The sequence below is a fragment of the Solanum pennellii genome, chromosome 11, assembly GCF_001406875.1.
Source record: "Solanum pennellii chromosome 11, SPENNV200".
NCBI lineage: Eukaryota > Viridiplantae > Streptophyta > Magnoliopsida > Solanales > Solanaceae > Solanum > Solanum pennellii.
Genome location: NC_028647.1, coordinates 64,376,388 through 64,402,350, shown reverse-complemented (window position 1 = coordinate 64,402,350; position 25,963 = coordinate 64,376,388). Strand labels below are relative to the sequence as shown.

General features: G+C 32.1%; 3 protein-coding genes across 4 annotated transcripts; 2 read left to right on the top strand and 1 right to left on the bottom strand.

Annotated features, from left to right (window-relative positions):
* Positions 1–658: 658 nt before the first annotated feature.
* On the top strand, positions 659–1,975 carry LOC107004175 (NDR1/HIN1-like protein 6). The gene has a single exon (XM_015202416.2). It carries the CDS (start codon positions 789–791, stop codon positions 1,590–1,592), a length of 804 nt encoding a protein of 267 aa, XP_015057902.1. The 5' UTR covers positions 659–788; the 3' UTR covers positions 1,593–1,975.
* Positions 1,976–4,242: 2,267 nt separating this feature from the next.
* Positions 4,243–7,534, top strand: LOC107003077 (probable leucine-rich repeat receptor-like protein kinase At1g68400). The gene is made up of 3 exons (XM_015201324.2): positions 4,243–4,942; positions 5,416–6,078; positions 6,646–7,534. The coding sequence occupies exons 1-3, from the start codon at positions 4,282–4,284 to the stop codon at positions 7,227–7,229; spliced, it is 1,908 nt and encodes a 635-aa protein (XP_015056810.1). The 5' UTR covers positions 4,243–4,281; the 3' UTR covers positions 7,230–7,534.
* Positions 7,535–11,376: 3,842 nt separating this feature from the next.
* Positions 11,377–21,285, bottom strand: LOC107004730 (ATP-dependent zinc metalloprotease FTSH 4, mitochondrial-like). 2 transcript variants are annotated; one of them, XM_015203054.2, is made up of 7 exons: positions 21,078–21,285; positions 18,518–18,605; positions 16,401–16,649; positions 15,992–16,246; positions 15,784–15,908; positions 13,484–13,960; positions 11,377–12,726 (listed from the first exon to the last, which is right to left on the bottom strand). In XM_015203054.2, exons 1-7 carry the CDS (start codon positions 21,102–21,104, stop codon positions 11,803–11,805), a joined length of 2,145 nt encoding a protein of 714 aa, XP_015058540.1. In that variant the 5' UTR covers positions 21,105–21,285; the 3' UTR covers positions 11,377–11,802. The 2 variants fall into 2 exon arrangements, with proteins under 2 accessions (XP_015058540.1, XP_015058541.1); XM_015203055.1 differs by having other exon boundaries at positions 16,001–16,246; positions 21,078–21,260.
* Positions 21,286–25,963: the final 4,678 nt, after the last annotated feature.

The window sequence follows — 25,963 nt, the reverse complement described above, 5'->3', positions numbered from 1 at the left end:
GAATATATAAAGATATTTTTCTTTTCGAAAATTAACTATTTAACAGGAATACAATTGTCATACGCGTCCAAATTTGAGGGCCTCAGTTTTCTTAACAAATAATAGAAGTTCAACAAATCTAAAATGTTATGTCCCAAAAAAGCCTAAATGAATTAACGTATAATAAACTTCGTAAAAAGGTTAAAAAATTTAAGGCCTTCATTCGAGTTTTGACTTTAGGCCATTGTTGTATTTGAGCCATTCTGCAGACTAAAAAGAGATAGTATGATAAAAATTAAAATAAAATGAATATAATTTTCTAAATTAAAGATCTAATACAAGAAAATAGTGATTTTTCTATGAATGTAGAAATTTCTGATAGAATATTCGTCGAAAATCGTGTTTTTTTAGATACATATTTTATAATATAAAACTAAAATTTAAATATTATCTAGCTAGGATAATTCTCACTTAATTGGTGAGGTGTCTATATTATATTGTATCTATGTCCCCTTTGTGGTTATGGAGTTCACGTCTCTCACCAAAAAAATAAAATTTTGAACTAAAATACAAGAAAAAAAAAACCCTAAGAACTAAGACATTGACACTTTACTTCACCATGTTTTATGATTTATTATCCACCAACATCCATTTATCAATTGTTAAAAAGCTCTTTCAAAAAAAAATATTTTTCATCATCTATTTCTTTCTCTCCTTTTTCCTTCGTGATATCAACGTTACGAAATTAGTCAGGTTCAATTATTGATCGTTATCGACCTACTATACTACATTTTCCACTTTGTACCAAAATGGCAACCAAGCCTAATGGCACCACCACTAAAAACCCCACCACCCCCACCCCCACCTCGAACCCTACACCGAAAAATCAAACGTACAACCCTAAGAGCCAGACGTACAATCCAAATCGAATCCCTTATCGACCGAACTATCGACACAAACGCCGTGGTCGTGGTTGCAATTTTCGTAGATGTTTTTGTCGATGTTGTTGTTGGACTATTCTCATGATCATCATTATTCTTATACTTGTAGCTATTGCTAGTACAATTTTTTACTTCCTTTATCGTCCTCAACTCCCTTCATTTTCTATATCCTCTCTCAAGATTTCGCACTTCAATCTCACCACATCCCCTGATGACACTACAAGACTCGCTACTAAATTCAACGTAACTCTGTCTACCAAGAACAAAAACAAGAAAGTCGTATACATTTATGATCCAATTGCATTGAAAGCGGAATCAACCAATCAAATTGAGCTAGCAAATGGGGATTTTCCAAGATTTACTAGTGCACCAAATAATGTCACAATTATACATTCAACATTATCAATTGTGTCACAAGTTCTTGATGTGGATTCAATTTCAAGTTTGAAATTAGATATGAAGAGAAAAAGTGGAATGCCAATGAGGATTTTGTTGGATACAAAAGTTGTTGTGAAAATGGACAAATTGAAAACTAACAAAGTGGGGATTAGAGTAACATGTGATGGTATCAATGGACCAATACCTAAAGGGAAAAATCCAAGTGTGGCTTCAATTACAACAGCTAAATGTAAGGTTGATTTGAGAATCAAGATTTTGAGATGGACTTTCTAGTTACAACTTCACCTTTTTCGATTTTTCATTCTATGTCTGACACATGTTTTGAGATTCGACTAATTCAAATTCACGTCAAAAGGTACCACTTTGAGGTTTCTATCTAAGTCGACTCCATTCTCAAGGCACAAACTCGAGATCATAATTAAGATAAGAGTCGGGGAGTACTTATCAATTTTTCAATTTTTTTAAATTGATTTCAACTCAATTTGATTTTGTGAGTTTACTATTTTGCTTTTTCTTTGGTCAAGTGTAATCATATATATATTTTTTATTTTTATATTTTGAAAAAATCGGAATTGGTTGTAAACATCATAGAATTTTGAGTTTTTTTTGTTTATATATATAATATAAAAAGATAATCAAGAATTGTAAAGAAAGTAGAGGGGCTGGAAATATAAAACAGTTTGTCAATTTTGTTTCTTTATAGTACTTCTATGTTTTATTACTAGTATTAGAGTACGTGTGTTGTAGTATATTCAGAACTAATAAGTAAAAGAATTGTATACAAGAAGTATATACAATAGTAATTAACGTTTGAAAAAATCCACATTATATTCATTTAAACAACAGAATTAAGTGTTACTATGATAATATAATAATTTAACTCAAAATAATTTTGATATTCTTTTAACCTCCAAATATGAAAATTTTAGTTTAGTTAATACATTTTATTTTTCAATATTATTATTTATTATTTTATTAGTGTATATGACTAAAACTCATGTAAAATGCTTAATCTAATCCTTTATAGACTATAGTCATTATATATGTGGGCTCATGTCTCTTATGATCCATGTGGAAATGGGTTTCAAATGTATCCATTGGGCCTTAGCTAGTGCTATATCAAAAGGCCCAATACAATGAGCTATGCCTAAACGGCCCATGTTGTCAAGGCCCACTTTAATTTAGTAGGATAAAAGTTACCAATATCGACGCTTCAACTAAATCGGAATTGAAAAATATCAGTTAAAATTTTCAATTCATTCGTGAATAATAATATAAGGACGTCAAAGCCTATACTTTTATGTCCTTCTCTAACGGTACCAACTACCAGCCACTCGTGTTCATAATGGTTGATGAAGTGCTCGCTACACCACTAGGTCAAGAGTTCGGGGCTAATGTTTTTACAAAAACGATGACTAGGAAACACGAGGGTTGCAATTAGGTACCACAAGTTTGATAGAGTTACATACAAAGCATTTCCTCCATCTCTCTAGTAGTTTATGTATCCACAATTGATTTGATCGCATATTTGCACCGTTAATTACTGTACTATCAAAAAAATTGACTACCAAAGATATTTATCTAGGAGTAGATTTATATAACGCGAAAAATACTATTTAAAAATTACATGTCTTTGTCTCATAATTACACGATTGTTATTCATTAGTTAATTGTTATTGTAGTAATGAGTACACATTACCACACAAAACACTACATTTGCTTTAAAATCCTATGAGTATAATGCCAATGATGAATTAACCCAATGGGCTAAATGCAACGGTAAGATAGCCTTAAAAATGCCAAAATAAAGTGACATATATTCTTACGTAAGGTTGATTATGAGTTTACGTGAATTTAATAATATTATACATATATTATAAATTCGTTATATATCTCAATAAATACTTAACTGAAATATTAATTTGCAAAAATAATTGAATGGTATTGTAATTTCCATTTTTTGGTACATTAAAATACTAAAAATAAATTATTTCTTTCTTTTCATTAATTAATCTACCAAACCTTAATAATAACACAAGTCATCACTTCAGAGCAAAGATTAAGTACCAAAAAAATACACCTAATGCCACTTCCTCATTTTAATCTATTTCCCTTCCTTTTTTCTTTATATATTACCTTTCATATTTATTCTTTTTAATACTTCACCAAGAAGATTACTTTTAAGATAAATCTAGTTTTGGTTTGTTACTCAATACTTTTCAAGTATGATGTAACATCATAAATACACCCCTTTAGAGATTTCTAAAATGATAAAGACTTCAATAAAATAAAAATAAAAATAAAAAAAGAAGAAATTTTATATCAAAAGTGAAATTTATTGTTAGTTTGACCAAATTTCCCAAATCTACTTAGTTTTTGTTACTAGTGTTTTCTTGAGAAAATACTTTCGGAGATTAATAATTTGTGTTTAGTTAATCAAAGCAAAAGTAAATTATAGTAATATTAGAGTAGTAATTTGTATTTGGTCAATGATTTAAAAAGAATTCATAAAAATTTATAGTTTTTATCTTCTGCAACTACAAAAAACGCTCTTTTTAAAAAAAAGGTTGGTCAAAATTGATAACTCTCCAAAATAAGAATTCTATAAATAAAAAAAGATAACACTTTTCTATTCTTAGAAACTTAGTCAATAAGACTAGTAACACGTAACATATCACATATTCACATACAAAATTACTCGCAAATAAGTTCAGGTCGACTTTGCTCGTGTGAACATGTTCACGTTGCTCTAAAAGAGAATTGCGTTAGGTCGATTACTAACGAAATACTTAACAATTTATGATTACTAACGAAATACTTAACAATTTACGACGAATCCTCGTAATACAGAAAAAAGAAAAAACGAAAATAATTGAAGAGGTAACGGTAATGTCAACATCATAATACAACTATTTTACATTCTTCTTCTCCAAAGGGTAAAAAAAAACAGAGCACTCCAAAAATGGCAGCTCTGTTTCCAAACCAATTTTCTCTCTCTAAATTCCTCTCTTTCTCTCTCTTAATCTCCGTCTTCTTCTTCACCGTATCTCATTCCGATGATTTCTCAGCTCTTTTAGCCTTCAAATCCCAAGCTGATACGTCGAATTTTCTCTCTTCATGGTCTAGAAATGTCCCCTGTTCTTCATGGATAGGTGTAAAATGTCATCCAATTACTCGTCGTGTCGTAAAAATTGTACTCAATCACTTGAATCTCACTGGATCAATTCATCCATTAATTCATCTTACACAAATTCGTCATTTGAGTTTACACCACAATTCTCTCAGTTCGATTCCGAAATTCGATTTTTGGCCTAATCTCAAACATGTTTACCTCTCTCACAACAAGTTTTCCGGTGAATTTCCGCCAGGAATTCACCATTTGAAGCGACTCAGACGACTTGATTTGTCGTTCAATGAGTTTTCCGGTGAGATTCCGGCGAAGGAGTTGAATCAATTGCCGCATTTAATCACTCTGCGTCTCGAATTCAATTCTCTTAGCGGATCACTTGGTGCTGATGAAAAAAAAGCTATTGCTTCAGTTAAGGACTTCAATGTTTCTGGGAATAACTTTTCCGGGAAAATCCCAAATTGGTTATCAAAATTTCCAGTTGCAGCTTTTGCAGGTAAAGTACGGAAATGAGCGGATTGGATCAAATTTGAACGGATAAATAGTCATTTTTTAGTTCTCGTAATTGAGAATTAACCATGGTCATAGCATATTATCGTGGAGTTTCACTTGTGAAATTTGAAACGTTACCACAACGACTATTTTCTCAATTACAACATTGAAAAATGGCTAGGTCTAAACAGGCCAAATTAATAAACATGGTTCAAAATTTGTTCGAATCAAAATGAGCGAAGTAGCGGAGTCACTATTTAAACTTTGTCCCTCCTATGCTAGTGAGCTAAAATTTGCATTCAACTTCTTTTGAATGCGAATTTTAGCTGACAAAGCTAACGAGGACAAACTTTAAAGAATAAAAACATATATATTGTGCAAAAACTAACCTTTACTAGCTACTATTCGATTTTGTCTTTGAAACCAAACTATTTTCATGAAGTTTCGAATTCAACAACTTATGTATTTTTCTTATAGGAAACGTTCGTCTTTGTGGATATCCATTACGAACTATTTGCCCGAATGAAGTAGTGGATAGTAATCCAACAGTGATGAGTACTCCTAATTCACAATTCAACTTTCTTGATCAAAGAAAGAAGAATTTGAGTGAAAACATGTTCTTATTGATAGTCACACTTGATGCAATTGGCGTAATGATGACGGTTTTGGTAATAACATGGTGTTGTTATTACAGAAAGAAGAATCAAGAGGGTGAAATTTACAGATTGAGGTCGACGAATAGGAAGTATAATCAGGACACGAGTAGTTCAAGTCTGTATCATTCATTTGAATATGGTATCAAGAGAACAAGTGATCAATTTGCAACAATGGTTTGTTTTGAAGGATGTAAAGGTTTTAATAAAGTTGATGATTTGTTGAAGGCCTCTGCTGAAATGTTGGGAAAAGGAAGTGTTGGAACAAGTTATAAAGTGGCTATTTTGGATAATGGAGATGTTGTTGTAGTTAAAAGAGTAATTGAAAAGTTGAAGAAAATGAAAGATGTTGATGGAATTTTGAGATTAATTGGAAATTTGAGATATACAAATGTTGTACCACTTAGAGCTTATTATTCATCAAAAGAGGAATTGCTTCTTGTCTATGATTTTCTCCCAAATGGAAGTCTACACAATCTCTTACATGGTAATTTTTCAATCCTCTCCTCCTTATGGTCTGTTCGGTCAAACTTTCAAAATCTGTTTATTTGAAAAAGTATTTTGTGCTTTGAAATACACTTTTGCAATATTATGTTTTATCATGTCCTCGATAATTTGAAGTTGAGCCATTGAGTTAGTTGTTTTTGTTGTAATCTCTGCTTGATTAAGCTTTCAAAAAGTGTTTCTAGGGCGGACCTACTCAAAAACACTTATATTTTCCCTAAAACTTTGACGAAAAACCTTAAAACTCTAAATTAAGCACTTTTTTAAACAATAAGCACTTTTAACTTCCCAAAAACTTGATCAAACAGATTATTAATTAGGAATAAAATGGAAGAGTTATTAAGAGTTCATACAGTTGATCCCCATTTATTTGAGATTGAAATATAATTGACTTACATATATTATTATAAGTAACTAATGTTTATACTATCAGCGTAATTTAACATGTTATAATAATAAGTAATGTGTGAGATAACAAGTTACACTTATCATAATGAGTTACTTGTAGTAGTTATCTTTTAGATGATCTGATAGTGTAAAAATTCCACAGGTAATCGTGGACCGGGAAGAACACCATTGGATTGGACAACAAGATTAAGATATGCATTAGGAGCAGCAAAAGGACTTAGTTTTTTACATAGCTACAACAAAACCAAGATTTGTCATGGGAATTTCACATCATCAAACATACTAATTGATCACAATGGAAATGCTTGTATCTCTGATATATGTCTCCACTTGCTCTTACAAATGCCAATATCATCAAACAATGGATACAAAGCACCGGAGTTATCGACACAAAACAATGTAAACACAAACCAAAATCCTAGAAAATTTTCTCAAAAGAGTGATGTGTATAGCTTTGGAGTGGTTTTACTAGAGATTTTGACTGGGAAAATTGCAACAAGTGAAGGGGAAACAAGTTTAGCAAAATGGATACAAAGTGTTGTGAACAAAGAATGGACTTGGGATGTGTTTGATTTTGAACTTGCAAGGTATAAAGAAAGGGAAGATGAAATGGTTGCACTTTTAAAAGTGGCTATGGCTTGTTTGGTTGCATCTCCAAAAGATAGGCCAAAGATGATTGTAGTGGAGGAAATGATCGAAGACATCGCGAAAAAAGAGAACAGATAGATGGACAGGTCCATTATCTATCGAATTTTGAAATGTTACGTTTACTAGTCCACAGGATTTTCTCGATCATCGAAAGAGGAGAATAGAGTTCTTTACTACTAAATACTAATTAGTTATGATGATTTTTTTTTGGTTTTCAATTTTTACCTAGAAATAATTTGGTACAATTACTATATCATTCTTTACTTCTTTAATTCTTGTATGTACTGTCCATTTCTTACAATTGTAATTGCTAAAGAGTGTAAAAAAAAATAATTGGATCACATAATTGTTTTCCTATGGTCTAAAATTCCTTTTCTTTTTTTTCCAAAAATAAATGTATAAAAAACTTATAATACTAGTGAATATTTAGCTAGTATTATCTTTTCCATCGATATGTTGTAATTTTTAAGATTCTTATCCTTTTAATCAGGAGTCTCAAATTCAAGTCTTGAAAATGAAGTTCTTTTGATAGAAAGCGGTAAAATTCCTTCTAATAACATTTTTATTAAGTGAATTTGAATTAATCGGACTGTTCTAAACCTTTTGTCATTCATTTTTATCATCCTCTAAGTAAAAAATGAAATGCAATGGCCACTTTCTACATACCACACTTTAAAAGTAATTTTTTAACACAAATACACATTTTGAACCAAAAAAAAAATTGAGTTTGATCGAACACGTCTTCGAATTTTGGACTTCTATTTTTGCCCCTAACTTTTTGTACATACACAATTTTTTTAAGAAGGATATTCAACTGACCACCCTATGTAGCTTACGCGCCACAACTTTTCAACACATAAATTGCATTGCACCATACAAATAGAATAAATCAATGCATATATTCTACACATGGTGAATTCATATCAACTTTTCATTTTCAGCCAGTCTGGATCATTTAAAGATAAACAATGACATATATAATGGACCTATTTTGCTATGCCAGTTGCAGTTTAAGGCCCATGATAATGACTTGAGGAAAAATTTAATGAAGGCCCTTTTTAGAGGAACAATTGTCTTGACATAAACTGTTCTAATGTACACCTTTGAAGCACATGTAAACACATTCATCGCATACGGGTGACAAAATCAGTCCATGAAAATATAACTCGTTCCACCTATGTCCAAATTGGTGGGGGTCATGCTTATTAAGTCTGTCCATTTTGATTCGTCCACTTCAGTCTATTTAAAAGTTAGGCTTATTGTTCGATATGTAATGTGTTTGTCGTAGTAAAGAAAAAAAAACTAGGTAATTAAAAATATTATAAGAAAAAAAGACAAAGAAATTCTAACATAGTTATTCTTAGCCCAAGTAATTTTTGAGCCGGTTAATGACCTATTTGTTTATTGACTCAGCTCATTTTGATCCGTTCAAATTCAGTGAAACCCTCCTATTTACATCCCTACCTTCAACTATATGAATTCTCGCTATCCAAAAATCAATTAGTTTTACGCTAATTGTCATCCTAACCGTAATTAATCCTCCTCCTTTATTCAAGCTTGAGACCATAACATGCGCAAGTAACTTAATTGTAACTAACCCTCCTCCTTCACTTAGGCTTGAGACGGGCAATGTAACCAAGTATTGATACTGGTAAATGGATTCTATGATTAAAATCTTAGATCCGACTCTGGCTCCACACACACAAAAAAAACATGGGTCACAATGTCAAGTTATTCTCAATTCTTTGCACAACTATTGACTTGCTGTTGCTTCATATGAGGAGCCAAAAGGTGTGAATGATGTGTGCCCCAAAGGGTCCCCAATGACTCACACTGGCAATGGCCTATTTATATGTCATTTTTTTATTTCTTGGATTTTTTTAAATTGGAAAAAGTCAATAAAAATTCCAATAGGCTTGACGAAGTTGAGCTGTACTAAGAGAATCATTTTTGTCTCAATCAATCAAAGAATGCATCAACTGAAAATATCATCTTTAAGATTGAATAAAATATGGTGTATTATGTTATCTAATCTAGTTGATTAAAAATCATCAAATACATTTTCAAAAATGTTTTTTTGTTTTTGTGACTTGCATCAACTTGCTAATTGAAACTCTTTGCCAAGAGGGAAAAAGGTGTTTGAAACCCTCGAGTCTCATATAAAAAATAGCAGTCTGATGCATTAAACTTTCGTTATGATTAGGGTCCAAATCACAAGGGTCTTTTGTATGTAAACAGCAGTCTCATCCCCTTTTCACATCTTATATTAATGACCATTTATCTCAATTTTTTATTTTACTAATTAGTTCTAAACCTAACAACTCCTAAGTATCATAACATATCCCGTGTATAGAGTCTCACAAGGCAGGGTCTAAAAAGGATAAAGCGCATATGAATTTTAGTACAATAAACTTTTCGACTTAAGAAATACAACCCAATATTCATTGATCTTGGTTGTGTTAGTTTCAATGTGTATGTGTGTGATTATTACTACAACATCAATCAATTAAATCAACTTCAAATAAATTTTTATTAAGAAAATGATCAACAAATATATAAAAGACAACAACTTCTTCCAATATAGTATAATGTACGTAGAGTAACAAAAACATGACAAGAAAAGTATCAATTAGATGGTTTTGTTTGTTTGGAAGCACACAATAACTTCTCATCGTGTTGTAGTGAAATCATCATATCTCGTTTCAAAATATTATCCCAATCCAATTTCTTTAGCTTATCAATAAACTCATACGATAGGACTACACGAGAAGTTTCTCCTTCTTTTATCACTCTCATACATTCTCCGTCTGATGTTGACATTTTACCTCTATCGATCAAATTCAATAAAAGGGAGAAGAAGATTTTTGTTTGGGAAAAAATGTTGTTTTCTTGTACTATTTATAACAATTATTTACATGAGTATCTTTATCTTTGGTAATATTATCAATTAGTTAATTCTTTGAAATTTTTTATCCATAATTAATAAGTGACTTCTATAGACATATTTTTAGACTTGCAAAAATAGTTATTCTTACCTTAAAAAGGATTGCTCAATTCATTCATTTACCTTTTATAATACAAAATACTTACTATATGACATAATTACCATAAGAATATATAATTAATTATATTGCTTCCCAAAAATTGAGTCAATGATGATTTTTATGTCAACTAATAAAATATTGATGTTTTTTCTTCCTCTGTGTTATTTTAGTTGATCATTTTACTAAATAATTGCTCCTTATCAATTGTCCATCTTACTAAATTAAGAAAAAAATATAATTAACTTTTTTCTATATTGCAATTAATTCGTTTTGAAAGGGCACACATTTATTTGAAAATTTTCCAAGCTTTTTAAGAGGTAAAATTAGTAAAAAATTAACCTTTTTATTTATAATTTCTTATGCATATAAAAGGAAAATATCAACTAATATGGTACGTATGAGAATTTAAACAATTAAACTTACAAATTTTAGTGCATGTGCCTAACCTTTTGCTCTAAGCGTATAAAAAAAGAATGACATATTTTTTTTTAGTCTGTTTTAAATAGAATGATTCATTTTTTAAGTGATATTTCAATTTTATTTTTTCACGTAACATGTTTAAAACCACAAGATTAAACACATCTTATATTATTTGACATAACTTTAATTTAGAAACAAAAATTAAAATAATTTTCTTTATTTTCTTAGAATCATTACTTTACAATAAAGGAAGCAATTAGTTCAAAGTTGTCTTTAGAAGTATATTGCTTCTTTTAAAATGTATATGTTCAAATATTTAGTTAACTTATAAATAAGAAGCAAAGCTTTATAGAAGTAAAAATTATAATTACTGATGATTGTTTTATTAGTTAAATGTTGCAAATGACCTTTTATTCCTCCTTGATTGAAAATGGAAGACATACTGTAAATGAATTTTTTTCTAAAATTCAAGGAAAAAAAGGGATTTTCATTTTTAAAAAATCAACAAACAAACAAAAAAGGATCTTCATACAACTACTAATATGAACGGACAAGAAGACAACACACTATCAGCTACTAACATTCTATCCTAACGCATGTCATCCACACTCTCCTATCTATGGTCCTGTTCTCGATAAACTGAAACTGTACCACGTAGATAAAAAAACCCAAGTAAATTGTGAAAGAAGGATGACAATCACCAGAGCAACAACTGGTGATATTTTAACAGTGTCAAACTGCAGTATGGAAACACTAGTAAGTAAGCTAATAATCTGCTAGTTTCATATCATATAGGAAGAGCAGTATAGTGAGTGCAGATATGGAACAACCAAGTTCTTGCACTGTGAAAATATACATTATTCCGGTGGGACGACTACATATCCAATGAAGATGAGCAAGGGAAGGAAGAAAAAAAAAGAAGCTAAAACCTGACTTGGAAAGGCTATGCCCGTCTATGTTACACGATGACACGGGAATTAAGAGGTCTAACGAGAGTTAAATATGAGCGATACACTAAAAATAACACGATGAAACTGCCGTTAATCTGTTAACAAAACATTTTGAACTCAACTTCACCTTCGTTAACAGCAGCTCAACAATGATTCTCAAAAGGGTGGAAGGCTTGCACGAAGATAATAGACTATATGCACATTGAACTGATAAATGGTTTACCAACATTTTCTGTGCTAAGATCCTACTGGAGCAATACCTTTGGTTTTAGCAGCAGCTGTAGCTGCAGCGGCTGCTGCAGCAGCGGCCGCAGCTGCTGCTGCACTTGGACTCTGGGGAGGTCTTGGATTGGACTGTGGTGTACTTTCAGCTGATACTGATTGATGTTGCTTCTGCTGAGTTTGTTGAGATTTGACCTGGGCAAGCAAGGCTTTGATCTGACCTCCGGTTAGTGTCTCCTTCTCGAGCAATGCATTAGCAAGAGCATGAAGTTCTTTATTATGAGTAGTGAGAATAGTTTTCGCATTGTTGTAAGCCCTTTCAAGTAATTCTCTTACTTCCTTCTCGATTAGAAGTCTAGTCTCAGTGCTCATGCTCTTCCCATTATCGTCGTAGTTATGGGTAACGAGCCCAACTTCTTTGCTCATACCAAACTTGGTGACCATGGTTCTGGCTAGCTTGGTTGCTTGCTTGAGATCATCAGATGGACCAGAAGTTACTTCACTTTCCCCGAAAATGAGCTCTTCAGCAACTCGCCCACCCATGGCAACATCAAGTCGTGCAAGCATCTGCTTACGGGAGATGCTAGTCTCGTCCTTTTCAGGCAATTGAGCAACCATACCAAGAGCCATTCCACGTGGAACAATAGTTGCTTTGTGCACAGGAAGAGCCCCATCTGTATGAATAGCTACAAGTGCATGCCCACCTTCATGGTATGCTGTGAGTTTTCTCGACTCTTGGGATATAAAAGCTGATTTGCGCTCACTTCCCATCATGATCTTGTCCTTCGCATGCTCTAGATCAGCCAAGCTTACGGCTTTGGCACCATCCATAGCAGCCTTCACAGCAGCGATATTCACCAAGTTTGCAAGGTCTGCACCAGAAAATCCAGGAGTCCCCCGAGCAATGATCATAAGGTCAACATCATCCGCCTTCAGAATCTGCCAAACAGGATATTCTTTGGATGAGAAAGTAGCAATGACCTAAACAGACCCCTAATAGGATATCATATTCACATTGCATCAGCTGTCCAAGAATGAGAGGATTTACATAAACCAAACATGGAAAAAAGGAAGCTTGACATAGCATGACATAATAACAACATACCCAGTGTGATCCCACAAGTGGGGTCTGGGGAAGGTGGGGAGTATGCAAACCTTACTGCTATCTCCATGGGGTAGAGAGGTTGTCTCCGATAAACCTCGGCTCAAGAAAAATGTTTTACAAATCAGGTTTGAAGAAAAACAAGTAACATAGCGAGACATAGTGACTCATTTTTATTCTAGGACCTAAATATTGAAAGAGAAAGCAACTTAAAATAAATAAATAGCGTCTAGATAAGAAATGATGAATCAATGACAAAGTGAAATATGTCAAAGGCAAAATGAAACAGGAAAAGATATCCACTCACTGAAGCTTTTGGAGATGATAACATTTATTGCATCTTCAAAAACTTTGAATGATCCACCCATTAATGTGCAGGGTAAATGAAAATATATTACCACAACACTAAGGAAAGAGGATGTGATGCACAATTGGTTTATCATATAAAACACTACATGTGAAAATAAAACAGGACAGTGTACTGGCTGTTTATAGCAAGCACAATATAGCTGAGACACACTACTGATAGATTGTGACCGTGATAATCTGGAAACTACAGCATCACCAGAAATGTCCCAGCTTGAGAAAATTTACCTTTGACATGTGAGATTCCAAAATCTGCTTCCGCCCTTCAACATCAGGATTTGGGACAACAATGTTGCGATCAAATCGTCCAGGTCTCACCAATGCCTTATCCAGTGACTCAGCAAAATTAGTGGCAGCAATCACAATGATTCCATCATTTTGTTTGAAGCCATCCAGCTCGACAAGCAATTGATTTAAAGTCATCCTCATATATTGCTGATCCTTAGGGTTACGGCTTCCTCCAATGGCATCAATCTCATCAATGAATATAATGCATGGTGATCGCTTCTTAGCAGCAGCAAAAAGGTCTCTCACTCTGCGAGCTCCGACACCAACAAACATTTCTTCAAACTCACTGCCACTGCATGAGAAAAAGGGAACCCCAGCTTCTCCAGCTATGGCCCTCGCCAACATGGTCTTACCAGTTCCAGGGGGGCCAACAAGTAATACTCCTTTTGGGAGCTTGCCCCCAAGACGAGTGAAACGCTGTACCCAAAAGTTCGCTGAAATGAGCAATTAAATAGATTGGGCTAATGTTGACTGATAATACTGCAGCTAATAAGACGTCGACACATATGAGCCATATATCACCACCATTACTAATCAGAATAAGTGTGCATACGTTACATACTTGACTGTCCAAGATAAGTATCTTTGCTGAAGTGGAAACTATAGGCAACAGTTAAAAAGATCTGGTTTAACACGAGAAAAGTAAGCAAAAGCACAAACAGACACCAAAAACCTTCTGGTTTGTACCTTTTCTCCACTTTTACTTCCAAAGGGTGTCTAACGGTTGATCAAGATTGAAAAAAACAGATGATTCCACTAGAATGTATTAATAATGGTGTAGGTACCTCAAGCTTAGGGAGGTCGCAACCTCGATATCCACGATTTTTTTTTGGGTTTGGTTTTAAACAGAATTGTTATAAGAAGTCAATGAAAATACAGAATTAAACAATTTTATTCACAGTTAATGACTTTCATTTAAGCTCCTGTGTAGCTCAGCTCATGGAAGTCCAAACTGGGTTAAACTTATAAGTAGACACCATGTTTTCTTATATTCTTTTATTCTATGTTTTTTTAGTTCATTCTTAATAAAAGCTGTAAGGAACAAAGCTACAATCAAACAAACAACTTTAGCCCGTATGACCTTTTTTATGCTTCATTCTTGTTCTTCCTTCATTAGTTTCCTTCTCTTTTCATAGTACTACCAACAACCAGGTTGTTCACTAAGTTGCCCCAGAATCATAGATAAGGAACACTAAGCAACAGCACGCTTTTACAGTTGCAAACACCACCACCACCACCACCACCACCACCCCACCCACCCACCAACCCTGTTCAAACTGAAAACACCACTGAGTATGCACCACCAATTAGAAGCATCACCACTCTTGATCAGTTAGATAGAACTGGAAAGGCTTATTACACTCGTTTCATGGAGCAAGTTAAAGCAAATCTTTGCAGATCAAATAATAGATTTGGTGCTGAAATGAAGTTGCAGAATCTTACCATATATGATATGTACCCTGTGATATATTTTGAATCAAGGCTATACCTATAATATGTGTATCATATGACCACATTGTTAGCTGTGAGCCTGTGACTACATATTATTACATGATTCTAGATTTTATCAAGTTCCATAAAATTTCTGTTGACATGTTGCTGATGATCGTAAAGATCTTGAACATGGTAGTTTATATATTTCAAAAGCTTTTCATCTTTCATTACACTTCATTTACGGCTTGTCAGTTGAGTTACCAGCTTGATTAAGGATCGTGTTAAAATAAAATTCTAGCTTGACTTTCCCAGTGTTTTCAATCACATATATAATCCACTATTCACAAAATGGTCCTATAAATAAGTGATCCTCACCTGATTTGACTATCAAGGTTCAGGCTTTACATGTGTGTTTAGGAACCGTAGTAGCATAACCCAAAATTATGGCACTTAACCAAATCGGAGTTCAACAACTGAATCTATTGAATGATCAAGACCTAATTATGAGAACCCAAGGGAAGAACCTTATATTCCTAATAAATGATAAAATGTGTTCTCCCCACATTTCTATCCTTGGCATCTTTTCAGAAGGGTGTTTAAAGAGAGCTGGTGAAAACACTGTCGTAAAAGACTGATGCATTTCTAGTATAATAATGTGTGGAACACCAAATAACAAAATTCATCAGTGTTATTTTTGTTTACTTACCTGCATTAGCGACTCAAATATCAAATATAGGACTTCTATACCGCAGATGAAGTCACTGAATTGCTTGTGAATACAAAAAAAATATCCCAGATTAACTCACCTTAGGATCTCGGAGATAGTGAACAATTTCTTCCAGCTCAGATTTTGCTTCATCAACACCCTTCACATCAGAAAATCTTGTATTGGTTTCCATGGTTGGTTGCACTTCCTCATTTAGACCAAGTCCTGATGCAGAAAATGGATTAAGAAAAAGACAATAGTAGAATGCTTCTGAATAGAGCTTCAAAAGCCAAACAAAAATTGCAGACCTCTTATACCTTTGCTGATTCCTCTATCTTCAATGAGAGCACCAACTCCAGAAATCAAGAGAAAGGCCACAGCCAGAGACCGGAATGTACGCCACAACTGTTCTTTGAAATTACCTCCTTCCACAGCCACCATATGTATAGGAGTATTACGGGTACCAAGAACACCATCCTTTGTTGATTTCCCAACATTTCTAAGAGCTGACAGAGCCCCTATATTCTCTTCCTCCATATGAGACCTAGCAGAACCAGCAATCCCTGAAAAGAGCTCTTGTCAGCGTCATTGGTATCCATGATAGACTAATTTAAGGAATAAACCTTCATAAGCAAGCATTAATGTTAAATGTTCAATATTTAGAGTAATCCATTCTCAAATAATACAAGGTAATGTGAGACATCTGATTATTACTACCTCTCTGCAAAGTCCGGAGAAGCTCACTTTCATCAAGTCTGTCAGCCTTTACCAGTGCCTTAACATACTCCGACACTGCCGCTGGATTGGAATGCAATGAAGGTTGGCTTTCAAACGACCTTATGACTGCCTCTGGATCACTTCTATGAAATGAAGCATTACTAGTTTCCTCTCTTTCACGTACTCTGCGGGCTAGACTTCCCACATAACTAGACTGAAACCTTTGCTTGGTATTTGCAACTCCATGAACTGCACGTAAAAGAGGGACAGATTGGAAAAGGAACATAAGGTCAACCTCAAGATTCAGATTGGTGATGGAAAATAGGCTCTATCAGAGGCTGGCAGAAGTTGCCTCTGAATTTGAAGTTATGACTCGTAGCTTCATATACAAATACTGCATCGACAGTATTTCTGCCGAATAAGATGGATTCATTAACTTATAAGCTGATATGTTAGCACACTAGAGTTTAAGGTTCATAAGACTCGGAAGTATGACCAACAAGGATTGCACTAAACTTGGAGGTTTGTTAGCTCATTTTCATGAAGTACGCTTCTGAGAGGCATTCACTAACCTTTTTTTTTGGTAATGCATTCACTTACTTATGAGTTGATATTTAACCCATTTGTGTTTAAGGTTTACAAGACATGGAAGCATATACCAAGGGATGCACTTTAACTTAGGAGGTTTGCTAGCCCAGTTCCACCAAGTTTGCTACTGAACATAATTGCTTAAATGATTTGGATTCACCAACTTATAAGCTGAAATGTTAATTTATTTTTTGATAAAGGCAACATTTGAATATCAACCATCAGCTCAAAGCTAGTATCCAAACATTGACACAATATCCTCCCTCCACAATTGTGTGTCTGGCATAAACAAAAGATAAAGAAAAGAAAAGAAGAAAAAAGAAAATTATCCCTAGATCCTCCAACTTTATAAGGACCCTAGAATGTCTACAATAGCCACAGGGTCATCTATATACTCTGAATTACACCAATAGCAAAAAGTGATAAGAATTGGAAGCATACTACTGAAAAAGAATTGCAGTGAGCTCAGGTTTGCTAGCTCACTTCCATGAAGCATATTATTGAAAAAGAATTGTGTTTGACTCGATAGGTTGCTAGTTCATTTACACAAAATGGTAAATTGATTTCTAACTTTCTCTTGTAAAACAATAACGTGCAGGGGGGACATCAACAGTATGAAACCATCTATAAGCAAAATTTAATCCATATCGATAACATGTCTGTCATTTAAATACAAAGCAATTTTTTGTTAGCGGCAGACTGCATACAGAGGTATGCAGAAATGGAGATAATTTACAAGAAAATTAAATGTTCAATTGTTTCTACAGATGTGCAAGTCTAACAAATCTTTTTTTAAAGTAAAAGCAGGTCAGAGAGGTTGACTTGATAATTTTATTTCAACATCTAGATAATTTTTCTTCCACTTCATTTGGTACATTTATCGTGATTCATGTCACACTCCTAACTCACTCTTCAACTTACTGAACCTTGTCTTCTAGATAGCGTACCCGTAAATAATTGATAGTGAATATAAATTAGCTCATCTGTTGACCTTCAATGTTATAATCAGTGTATTTTATTTTTTGCACCTTCCTTTGAACCCACTATAAACAAGGATTTACGTTTGAAGCTACTAATTAAAAAAAGCTCTTCCGTTTTTCTCCTTTTACTCTAATGTTTGTTTGTTTGTTTGAAAATGGTAACTTCCTTTTACTCTAATGTTTTTAATTTCTTTCATCCATTATTAGTAGCTTCAACCGAAATTAACCAGCATGAGCCTATAAGATTAGTGCATAAACACTTTGTAACCAATCCTTCTTCGCGGGGATGGGGGTTGGGGGTGAAGAGGTGACTGCATTATTAGCCAGTACGGTCATAAGAATATTTCATAAAATATAAGGCATGACCATTGTTCAGTTTAGAGAACACAACAGCTCAGCTTTTTAGAGGATAATAAATATCACACGAAAAGTTAAGCAGAAATGCCCTGGAAAAGAAGTTCCATATTATCAACCGTATGATATGATATCAATGTTGACCACAAAAATAAATAAACTCTCCTCCATCAGTGCCAAAATCTCAGAGCATACCTTCACTTCCTATGATCCGTCCAGAGGAAAGATATGTTCGATTGAACAAAGAGCTAATATGCCTCAGTTGAGATTGTTGCCTTTCAACCTGTAGAACAGAAAAGGTATTATTACACACATGAGAAAAGAGAAACAAGAAAAGAGCGATCATAGAACATGGAAAAAAGCTGAAACACATCCCCTATCTATTAGGACATGGGTCATTAACTTTTTTTCCTTCATATTTTTTCGTTTGCTTACATTAAACCCTACAGATTACATATATAGTATCTTTGAGAGCAGTAAACTGAGATAAATATAGTCAACATTTTAAAAAGTAGGTTTTAAAAAGTAGGTAAGTAACATTATATGAGCTTCGAAATTCTTTCTAGTGGGACGAGTTTAGTGAATCATTAATTCTTGCCTCAGAAATAAGAGACGGGTCTGGGATTTATTTTTTTTACAAAAGTAAGATGATTTCATTAAACGCATCAAGAAGATGCAGATTGTACAAAAGAGTGAACTCAGAGGACGAAAGTCAGCTATAAAATAAATAAAAAGCTAGGTTTGAACTAAAAGGATGACAAAGTCCAAAAGATCTACAGGACAGTTGATAGAGGTTAATTTAGCCAACTATATAACCAAAAAAGACATCTAGCTTTGAGGATAAAATAGGAGTTGATAACCCATCAAAACATCTCTCTGTCCAAATACACCGCAAAATGCATGAGACGGGTGGTTTCAGGGAATATTTCTCACGTGTATCCCACGTGCATAGGATCTGAGTTCAAACGTTAAGAAACTAACAGAGTTAGAGAGGACACTAGAAGAGCACCACTATTTTAAACTTGAAGGTTGCTCCATGTAATGAAGAGGGATGACTGAGTCTAAAGCCAAAGACAAAGGACTATTTTGAACTTTTTCTCTAAAACATGCATCTTCAGCTGCAGAAAACTGCCAAAATTACATACCATCGATCTAAAAAGGGCAGCTGAGAAGATGTATCTTTTTCCACTAGAACACGAGTATTTCTCATTAGAACACAAAAAAAAGGTAAATCACATCCATATGAGCTAGATAAGAAACAATGAATCAACTATACCTCAATCCAAAACTAGATGGAGTTGCTTAGATGAATTATCCTTATCCATTTTGCTCTATTTAAGTCCATTTCATTCCAATTAAATAATACGACTTTTAAGTCAAATTAGCAATTATCTATAATTAGAGGTTTTCTATATCTTTTACTTATCACTGCACAACTTATAACTCTAACCAGCGTAAAAAGACAAATGAAAAACACCAAATCAAATTTGAGACTTGGCAGGAACAACAAAGCCTTTATCCTATTTAGCTGGTATTGCACCCATAAGCTAAATGAGACTAGGCATTAAATAATTAACAATAAAAAGATAAGACAAATTTTCAGTTTCATGAACAATACTATAGCAAGCAAAAAGAAATAAAGCTACCACCACAGGAAAACAGAATACTTGGAAGACAGTAGCATAACACTAAAATAATCCTAATAAACGAAAAATAGAAACCACAAGTTATGAATGAGCCAATTACTCTGAAATCTCTGATAAATTAATCAAAAATAAAAAGCAATCCAATCTTGCACCCAACGGTGTGGCTAGTGGTCAATGAAGTAGGTTGAGAACCATAAGGTTTCATGATTAAATCCCATTGGAGACAAAAACACTAGGTGGTTTATTCTCATCTTCGCTAACCTTGATGGACAAGGTTGCTTTGTAGCTATGCAGGAGGGAAATACTAGATAGAAGGTATCCGTGGAATAAGTCGAGGTTTGAGCAGCTGGTCCAAACACAACGACTATCAAAAAAATCCAATCTTTGAAATAGAATTCCATAAAACTACAAAAATTAGGCTTTTCTAACATAATAGAGTGAAAATTCAATCTGAAACCATCAATCAAATAACGTCTTAATCCCAAACAAGTTCGACTCAATTATATAAATCATTCATAACCATTCCACTCTATTGGCCTCCATTTATCCTACCTCCAATCAACAAGAATAAAACCAAAAAATAAAACGAAACAAAATCCAAACTTGGAAACAGAAACCCATAAAACTACATAAATTAGGGTTTCTCTAACCTGATATAGTGAAATCTCAAGCTCAAACCATCAATCAATTGCATCTTAATCCCAAACAAGTTTTGAGTCAGTTATACAAATCATTGAGAACCATTCCACTCTATTGAAATCCATTTTATCCTACCTCTAGTTACCAAATAAATATGGGGAAAAAAAACAATCTTGGAAACAAAAACCCATAAAACTACAAAAATTAGGGCTTTTCTAACCTAATATAGTGAAATCTCAACCTCAATCTCAAACTCAAACCATCAACCTATTACATATTATTCCCAAACAAGTTCGAATCAATTATATAAATCATTCATAACCATTTCACTCAATTAAAATCCATTTTACTCTACATCTCGTGAACAACAACAACCCGAATAAAAACAAACAGGAACACAAAACCCCTCGAAACAAATAGAGACAATATAAACAAAATCAACTATAAAATAAGAAAATTGAAGAAGTGACCTGAGTTAGAAGGCGCATTAAAGCCATCTCCTACAAAAGATCGAATTTTTCTTCAACCCCTTTTCTTCTCTAGCAAGATTATTGATTTTTCTCAGCTTCTTTGAGGATTTTCTTCAGAAATTTTCTGTGATGATCGAAAATCGAGAAGGGGAAATTAGAAGAGCAAAGATGGATATTTTTTTTTCTGTTTTTTTCTTTTTTATTTTCAATCAAATGGATATAAATATATTTGTGCAATTAATATTACTATGAAATAAATAAAATGGAAAATATCTCAGGTCGAAAATGCTGACTTTTAACTTTTTTAAAAATGAATAATTTTCATATTTGTAAAAGAAACATGTTTTATTAATTGCAAAATGGTGTGAAAATTTGTTTATATCAATCTTTATAAATGTCTATCGATCTAAAATTATTTATTTATAAATTTTAAGGTCACTTTTTTTATTTAATTTGTGTGATAGCTAGAATCGCTTATTGCATAAATTGAACAGATAATTATGCTTAATAATTAAATAATCAACAGGTGGTTATCGAGCAATGTTTTGTTTAAATCATTTCATGTTTTCTTTTTTTATTTTTACCCAATCAATATTTGATCTCTAATTTTTTTGAGTTCCACTTAAGTTGTCTATTATACAATTGTAAATTACTGTGAGAAATATAAACTCAAGTCTAAATTTTGAGATTTTCATAGGACGGTATGCATAGACATTAGCCCTATTTGTGTGATATAAAAAATTATTTTCAATAGACTTTCGACTTAAGAAAAATGTTTCAACAACAAATTTGACAAATACAAAAATAAAAACTATCGTGAAAGAAAAACACTATAGAAAAGATAGGTCGCAATTGACGCATACATTCCATTAAGTTTCAACGATCATTCGATATTAAACTGTTTAGAATTTCGAAGTTCGATTCAAGAATGGCTAAAATATAAATACTGTTTAAAATTTTGCTATATTTTAAATAGTTAAACTTCAAAGCAACTATTTTCTCCAAAATAATGAGTATTGGACAAGATAGGCCCAAAAAAGAAACTAAATGATCTTTATTTCATTTGGGTCAACTGTTTTAGATCCAAATTCCACATTTTTATTGTCAAGTTAGGGATGATAGTATCAAACAACATATAGCATGAAATAAAAAAAAATGCGTTCATTTCTCGATTGGTATTCGATATTTGCATTTATAAGGCCTAGCTAAATTTGAATTCGTATATTCCATGGCCTATTTCTGAGGACGACACTTTAAAGCAAAAAAATTTTTCATTCCCAACATGATTTTCATTCAACAACAACACATCCAATATAATCTTACGAGTGGAGTTTGAAAAAGTAGAGCGTATGCGACCTTACTCCTATCTTGTAAAGGTACGAAAAATATTTTATTACTATTGCAGGATTATTTCTAATCAAAGATAGAACAAACTCAATCGAACTGTTCACAAAAAATTTAAATCATCGAATCAATGAAGGTCTAAGCATTCATCATCAATATATTTAAGTAAAAATTGAATTATCAAATGTAATGGTAAATATAATAAGGCCATGTCAACATCATTATAAACCACCTTAATCTAACTTCCATGGAAAGCCATTAAGTTCCACTAAGTAGTGTATATGCACTCTTACTCTCTACGTGTAAAATTTTGCATTTCGCTCTTTAATTTTATATTATCATAAATCCATCAGTATTTTTGCGATGCTTATATTGTAGATATGTTAAAATTTATAAGCTAATATTAACGCTCATATAATATTATTATGCCAGTTATTTTATAAAACACGTCTTTCATTATGATGAATATCTTTCTATCACATATACTAATTAGTAGAGCACTTTTTCATGTCAACTTTCTTAGTTTAATTCTATGTTACATTATGTAATCCCTTTTTTTGGAACATCGAGCCTATATGTCTTAACTTATTTGTACTTCAAACACCATAATTCTATTTAATTTCGCCTCAACTCGAATCGTATATATATAAATAATTTAAAAAGATTATGGAATACATATGTATGTATTTAAATTGAGTTAAAAGGAGTAAACAAATATATCTTATTATCTTATATAGCCTATAGGGTAACTTTAGACTTTAGAAGCAAACCTAGCCATTAAGGAAAAAATGTGGTGGGGTAAATAAACATATGGTTAACATCTACTCTAATGTCTTTTCTTGAAAAAGCAAACACACTTTAGTTTTCTAATATTCATTATAATCATGCCTTAGACTATTCACTTTGAATGATTGAGTGAAGTGAATGTGGGGACTTTATGTCATTTTTTATTTTATTTTGTAAGGATTCAATTGTAGATTCTTTTTGGACAAGTTTTAAAAGATTCTTTAAAAATGGGAATCCAACAAAATTGACCAATGAAATCGCGCCACGTTTCCATTTTTAGGGTTAGTCAAAAATCATTTCATTTTTATTAGCAAAAAATATTAGAGGTCTAATATATAAACTTGTGGAAATGAGCATTAAAGTATTTTATAGTGAGTTTGCTCTTTTCATCATCACTAGTCTCTTATTGGTTTTATAATTTCTTCCTCACATAGGGGCCTCTTATGTCCCATCTTCTTTCTTTTTTTTTTAATTTTGGTTTTAGTTTTAGCTTTTCATTTAATTGATATTTAAGGGTTATTTGGTTTGGTTGTTGGAATTAGGAGTTATATTCTACTATAAAATTTTAAATTTATTAAGTATTTGGTTGTGATTAATACTAGTGTTTGAATAAAATTTATATCAAAGTTAAAAGATTAATAATTTCATATGCGTTTAGATCTCTCTATAATAATATCTGGTTTTTACTGAGTCCGACTTTCCTATAATTATTACATTACATCATATATTCTGTTATAGCCAAAAGATATTAAGACAAATGACATCGCTATATAAAGAAATTTAACTATAAAATGTACATTTTCATTTTTTTTATTATAATATCTTTAATTTAAATAAAAAAAAAACAACCCATTACTATGATTTTAACTCTCTAAATTATTCAATTTTCTGTAAGCAGCTAGAGAGAAGAATATTATTTGCACCCATTTTTTGATAAATGGCCGAACCCACACAAATAATGCAATACTTAGGGTGACAGTAGTGGAAGTAGCTAGTATGAAATTTCTTGGGCGAGAACCCGCGGTGAAGAAATAAAGAGATCCTTCTAAATGAACAAGTTATATTGAAATGGCATAATACATATATTGAATCCTAAACTTGGCTTCAGATTTTAACTTTGACCTCCAACTTTCGTAATGCACAAACAAACACCTTAACTATCTAACTTTTAAATAAATAAACACATGAATCCTACATAGCAAAATACACGTATGACAAAAAATGACATGTAAGACATGTGTGTCTATTTGTTCAACTTTATACAAGTTTAAGTGTCTACTTGTGCACACCCAAAATTGAAGAGCTTAAATGTAATTCGAAACCAAGTTAAAGGGCATATTTATGTATTATGCCTATTAAAATTATAATAAGAAAATTAAATAATTACAAATGATTTAGTGAATATACTTTTATTAAATGATGTTTGATTAATCACAAATAATATATATATATATATATATATATATATATAAACTTTTACATGTGTTTGATTTTACCATAGATAATTTAGGATAGTTTTTTTTTTTTTTTCAATTTTGGCTTTGACATTTTTAAGGATTTTGAGGGAGAGTGAGAAAAACAGATTTGTTATTTTAATGTTTTAAACTTGCAATAATTATCTCACACTAATATTGATTTAACCAAGCGTGGGATAAAATCTAAATATTCCTTTACACTTTATTATCAGTACAAGTTTTCAAAAAACAGAAGACAATAATATAAATTCTTGTCATAAATCATAATATGTTCCATGTATATATGAAGTAAATTCATTATATACCCTTTTGTTTTTCTTGATAAATTTGTACAAAAACTTATAAATAAAATTTCTGATTTCTTTGTTTGTTTATGAGAATACAAACACATATATGTGTGTGATCACAGACTAAATTGACAGAAAATGAATATTGTCTAGTACAATTGTGACATATTTATTGTACATAAACTATTAGAAAATATCACGTGAAAAATATCTAAAACGAATTTAAGATTTTAAATTTATAAGTTCTGAATTATATTACATGTCAGTTTATTCATGAGTTTGAGATTTGATAATTTGTATATTAAGTGAAGTTTATAACAGTGTTTGTTGACGAAAGTTATTGAGTTCTGTTAAATCTCTAACTTATATCGTAGCTTCGTCTCTATGTAATATTAAATTTACTAAAAGGACATAACAAGTGCCACACAAAAATGGAATAAATCACAACGGAAAAGAATAGTTGATATCATGCTTTTGTCCACCATATGTAATAATGAGTTCGGAGTCTAAAAGCGAAAAATGTCAACAAAATCTTTAAAATGGTATATGAATTTTTTTTAATCAAAATGGCAAAATCGCTTACGAAATAGCGATTTTATCCGCCAGAAAAAGCAAAATCGCTGCTATAGCAGCAGTTTGTAATTTTTTTTTTTTTTAAAAAATAATTTAAACACAGATTTGATGCTTACTTTTTTTATTTGATTTAAAAAAAAATTCAAAATTGCTGCCTGGGCAGCGATTTGATTTTCAATTTTTTTAAATTATTTTTTTGCTTTAAAAAAAAATTAAAATCAAATCGCTGTCAAGGCAGTGATTTTGAAATAAATTTTTATTTTTCTTACAACACAGATATGATGCTTATTTTTTATTTGATTTCAAAAAATAAATAAAAATTAATTCAAAATCGATGCTTGGCAACGATTTGATTTAATTTTTTTAAAAAAAAGCAAAATAATAAAAAAAAATTACTTAAAATCGTTGCCTTTGCAGCGAT